The sequence below is a fragment of the Triticum aestivum genome, chromosome 4D (assembly GCF_018294505.1).
Source record: "Triticum aestivum cultivar Chinese Spring chromosome 4D, IWGSC CS RefSeq v2.1, whole genome shotgun sequence".
Lineage (NCBI taxonomy): Eukaryota > Viridiplantae > Streptophyta > Magnoliopsida > Poales > Poaceae > Triticum > Triticum aestivum.
The window spans coordinates 3,952,617-3,958,034 of NC_057805.1; the positions used below are offsets into that span (position 1 = coordinate 3,952,617).

At 55.4% G+C, this 5,418-nt stretch overlaps 1 protein-coding gene across 1 annotated transcript; it reads left to right on the forward strand.

Moving 5' to 3' along the window:
* The first annotated feature begins 500 nt into the window (after positions 1 to 500).
* On the forward strand, positions 501 to 4,284 carry LOC123095589 (GDSL esterase/lipase At5g03610). The gene is made up of 4 exons (XM_044517104.1): positions 501 to 763; positions 915 to 1,214; positions 3,226 to 3,491; positions 3,598 to 4,284. Exons 1-4 carry the CDS (start codon positions 709 to 711, stop codon positions 4,120 to 4,122), a joined length of 1,146 nt encoding a protein of 381 aa, XP_044373039.1. The 5' UTR covers positions 501 to 708; the 3' UTR covers positions 4,123 to 4,284.
* The last annotated feature ends 1,134 nt before the right edge of the window (positions 4,285 to 5,418 follow it).

Consider the following 5,418-nt stretch of genomic DNA (forward strand, 5'->3'; position numbering starts at 1 on the left):
CTCGGCCGGCCAAAATCTCAAAGGCAGTCGCGGCGGCTCGGGCCGCCGACTCGCAGCCACTGCCGGCGGCATCCTCCAGCAGCCAAGGAGCCGTTCCTCCACCTCCGCCGCCACCACCGCCGACCGTACAGTGGCTGAACAACAGCCGCGCAGCCGCCGGCGGGTTTACATCTTCGTTTTGGACCATCTGTTGGAGTTGCTTTTTTTTTTAACATCTTCGTTTTGGACCATCCGGTGAAGTTAAGTCTTTTTCGAAGATGTAAAAGATGCTTTTTGATGCTTTAAATTTGGACCATCACCGGCTGGAGCCGCCAAAATATACATCATCTATCGAAGATGCTTTTATAGTATTTAGAAATGGAGGGAGCATATTGTACCAGAACACAGGAGGTACGTGTTGACCATGCATGCATGCAGGGGTGCAGGTACGACGCGCTGACATGGGCGCCGTTCTACGGTTTCGAGAAGGGAAGGAATAAATGGCGGCGTCCGCTAATTGCCGGCGTGTCTCCATTTCTTCTCATCGCGGCGTGCCAGGGAGAGAGCTGCTAGCTGCACCTGCACGCCGTCTATAAATACCGCCAGCCCACCGGAGGGCCGGCCCATCCCTCTCCGTCCTTCCACGCCACAAACCGCGCCATCGCTCGCACGGCGGCAGACGGGTGCGAAGCGGCCACAGACCACACCTCCTCCACAGCCCGAGGGGTCATGGAGCACCGCCGGAGGCGCTCGTCGTCGGTGGCCGCTGCCGGAACACTTCTCTGTAAGCCAATCGATCTTCTAGCTATAAAGAGAGCGTATATTTATTGCCTCTCAGCTAACCACGCTGGCTCACTTCAATTCTGCCTCGCTCTCTGCTTCTCTGCCCGGGCATACACTCATTGATTGCCCTCTGTCTCTCTGATGAACTTAAGGCCTTGGGATGCTGCTGGTGGTCGGGCCGCTGTTGCCGGCGGTGGAGGCGTCCACGGAGGACGGCTGCCCCGCCGGCGGCGAGCGGGCGAGCAAGGAGCAGGGGAGGAGGAGCCGTCGTCATCATCGGAAGCATGCGGCGGAGGAGCTGTGGGTGTTCGGGGACTCGTACGCGGACACGGGCAACCTGGGGAACCTGGGGCGGGAGCTCACCCACGCCTGGTACGACCCATATGGCAAGACCTTCCCCCGCCGCCCCGCCGGCCGCTTCTCCGACGGCCGCGTCCTCACCGACTTCGTCGGTAAGCCCACTAAGCAAGCACACTCTGCTCCTTTCCTTCGCTAGTCCTCGCCATCAATTACTATACTCTAGTAAGAGCTAGGCAGTAATCATCAGTACGCCTAATTAACACGCGCACAGTGCGCCACCAACGCTGGCTGACTTACTCGCCGGAGAAGACGTAGCACGGTGGACGACGGCGGTGCGCTAGCTGTATGGTGCAGTGCGGTGCAGTGGTAGGAGTAAACACATGCGTGCAGTTGGTCGTTGGGTCGTCATCATCATCCAAGGGAAGGGAAGGTCCGTCCAATTCCAATAGATAGATAGATGGCCGAATTGATGTTGTCGACGGACGGATGAGTAATTCGCTCGCGCACTCATTGGCAGACAGATACTCCCAAAATATGCCAGATGCATGGTATGTGCCAGATGCATGCATGAGTTGCTTGTCGCCGGCAAAATGGCCGGCGGTGACCGGATCACACGACGGACGGCGCCGTTCCCTTTTCCATGCATCAGTACCTCTGTACCCACACAGACACACATGGAGGATGCATGGAACTAATAACTCCATCAGTCCATCCATGCGCGCACATGCACCTGCACCTGCACGCCCAGCCTCGTGAATCTGGACTCCTTCCTTCACCTACTACTCTTGTTACGACTCGTTGCACTGCATGCATATGAGTATATGACAGGACATGGTAGTAGGCGGCGTATCCGTCCAGTGCAACTCCAGCTCTCTCTAGTCTTCCGGTCAGAGTCCCAGGGATGGACGGACGAGCCATCAGCTATGTGTGTCGGCTTGTCCGAAGCGCCGGCAGGTCCTCTCACCATCAGATCAGACCGACATTTTTGTTGCAAAGCAATGCAGCTAAAGCTACAACGAACGTAGGGTGGTGGTGCATCACACTCAGCTACACTCAGCTACTAGTATCAACTGCGTGCCAATTACACCTCGTCATAACATAAACACAACTATAGCGTTGCATATTCCTCAGGCAATGGCGATGCTCTGTTTCGTCAGGAAATTCGAATATGTATATGCGGTGTAGATCACTAGCAAGCCAGATCTTTCTCGTACTCACTACGTGCTGCCATGTGCGCCATGAACACATTATTATTTAGTTTATTTATTTATTTATTTATATAACCAAAAAAGTCTCAAAAGCTGGAGCGGTAGCAAATCTGAATCTGCTAACACCTAAATGCCACAACTTGGTGGTACCTCCATTCCATGTCAGAGAAAGGAACAGTAAGATATTCCCGGCTACAACCACACCCTGGCATCTTCCCGGCCCTTTCCAGAAAAAAACTACTAGATTAATTAGCTGCTACTCCCTCTGTTCCATGATGTAAGACCATTTTTTGACACTGGACTAGGGTCAAGAAACGTTTTACGTTATGTGACGGAGAGAGTATTACTTTATATAGTTAGTTATACAGGCTTGCTAAACGTCAGGTAACCTGAAAACAATTTGAGCGTCGGCCACTTTCTGCTATGCGTGAGGCCGTTGGCGGGGACGTTGTGAGGTGCACCAGTAGCCAGCGCCGGCCATGGCTAGGCCGAGCCGTGTATGAGGAGATCCGGCAAGAGTGAGTCCGAAACTTGACGAGTAGATGAGGAGATCCGGCGGGAGTGAGTCCGAAACTTGACGGGTGCGGGTCGGGGAGTACCGACTGATCGCCGAAGCTGTTGATCGGGGCGCGGCTTAGAGGGATGGCTTGGGCGGCGGCTAGAACGGCGATCGGGAAGGTCGACGGGAGGCCAGAGTGGCGTATGGCAGAGGGGACGCTGCGGGAGGAAGTAGAATGTGTCTTCTATTTTGGCCGTTGGATGAAGATCTGCTAGTCGTGATGAAAGTGACCGACTCAGATTAAATTTTCAGGTAGCTGACATATATGCATATGGTTATACTACACCATGAGATCATCGTTAATCTATGTTTCAGACGAGTATTTTGTACTGTCACCGACGTAGTGTATCTACTTAACTATTTTTGGTCTGACGCGGCATGTGCATGTGAGTGCAGCTTCGGCTCTGGGGATGCGGACGCCGGTGGCATACAAGGCGCGGCGGCGGGCGTCGCGGGAGACCCTCGCGCGCGGCATGAACTTCGCCGTCGGCGGCGCCGGCGTGCTCGACACCGGCAACTTCCAGCGCAACATCAGTGCCCAGATCGACCTCTTCCAGGCCATGCACCGCACCCAGCAGCGGGGCTGCGGCAAGCGGACGGCGCTCGTCGTCGTCTCCGGCAACGACTACGCCTACGCCGCCGACAAGGACAACGGCACCAGCGTACGTGGTCACCGTGCAACAACCACGCTGCTGCTGTCAGATGTCAAGCTACCATCTATGATTGAGATTGACTGACTGACGGAGTTGCGCTGCTCCCCGAGTGCAGGCGGCGATCGCGTACATCCCGACGGTGGTGCGGGAGCTCCGGGAGCAGCTCCGGCGGCTGCGCGACGAGGCGGGGATGAGGAGGGTGGTGGTGACCAACCTGCACCCCATGGGCTGCACGCCCGTCTTCACCCGCCCGCTCAACTACACCGGCTGCGACCCACTGGCCAACGCCGGCGCCGCCCAGCACAACGCCGCGCTCCGGTCTGTCCTCGCCGCCCTCGACCCCAACAACCGCACCTTCCTCCTCCTCGACGTCCACACCCCCTTCGCCGCATTCCTCCTCGACGACAACAATGGTGACAGTGACAACAAGAAGTTCAAGAGCACGCTGCGGCCCTGCTGCGAGAGCTTCAGGCCGGACGGCTACTGCGGCGAGGAGGACGAGAACGGCACGCGGCAGTACACGCTCTGCGACGACCCCGGCCGCTACTTCTACTGGGACGACGTGCACCCGACGCAGGCCGCCTGGGCCGCCGTCGCGCGCACCTTCAGGGCCGCCGTCAAGAGCTTCCTCTCCACCTGACAAGACATGGCCATGGTTTTGGATTCATGATAGACAGAAGCTACCATTACTAGCACCCAGCAGAAAGCAGTACTAACCAACACCTTTCTTCTCCCCTGTGTTCTGCTTCACCTGAAACAAGCAGCTTCCAAAATACAAGAAGCAAGTGCAAAATTTGTTCCATTTGCTTCTCCTCTTGACTCAACAACTGAAATTCGCTACTCTATTCCAAGTAAAGATCGATGTAAGCGAAGCCAAGCATCGAACTCTGACGCATTTTTTATCAAAAAACTCTGACGCATTAACGATCGCCATTTCGCTTCGGAAAAGGAAGCAGATGCACCGTGCATCCTGCTCACAAAAAGAAACGCAAAAAGAAACGGCATTGTGCCGATGGACCCAAAAGTTCCTCGGACGCGCAAGGACAGAGAGATCCCAGTGGTGGTTGGGCGCCGTTAACCTCGTGCATGGAGGCGAGGCAGAGGGTGGCTGCGGCGGCGCTGGTCACCGCGGCGGCAGGTGGCAGTTCGAGGGGCGGGGAGGTCGGGGACGGATGGATCCGGCAGCCCCCGTCCCGATCCGAGGCGGTGGGCTGTCGGGGTCGCCGGCGGTGGCCACTGGATCTCATCTCCTTCCTTTCTTGATGCTCTCATCCACAGGGAAACGGCGACCAAAGTCGGTGTGTCGGGCAGCAGGTGGACGGAGAGGATCGCGTCGGGGTCGGTGAAGCCGTTCGTGACGCACCTGCGAGCGGCGGAGAAGCAGTTGGCCATCCGGCCGTAGCTGGACCGGCGTGTCCTTGCCTGGACCGGCGTGTCGCTTGGTTCAGCAAGGGCATCCTCGAGAGGTTTGTTCATATGGCTTGTGCGGTGGTGCTCGGGTCGGTTGATTCCGATGCTGGAAAATGTTTTTACTTACTACTGCATTCAAGTGTTTGATGGTTTTTGTTGGAGTTAAACACGAATACGTCCGTGTCTTTTAACATATACATGCACGTATGTGTCCGTGTTAGCTTCAAAGTTGAAATAAAACACAGGGTAGGATTAGGAGATAGTAACCGTGTAGGTTAGCTAGCTTGGTCCTAGCTTCTATATATATATATATATATATATATATATATATATATATATATATATATATATATATATATATATGTATAGCCCCTTGTAAACAACACCGTGAGTTGAAATAAAACACAAGGCTCGATACGAGCCTTTGGCAATACTTGGCCAGCCTCCTCGTGTGCGTACGTGTGTGTAGTGCAGGCCGGCCGGATCAATCAGCCGGTTGCTGTTTACGTGTGTGTTCGGCGTATGA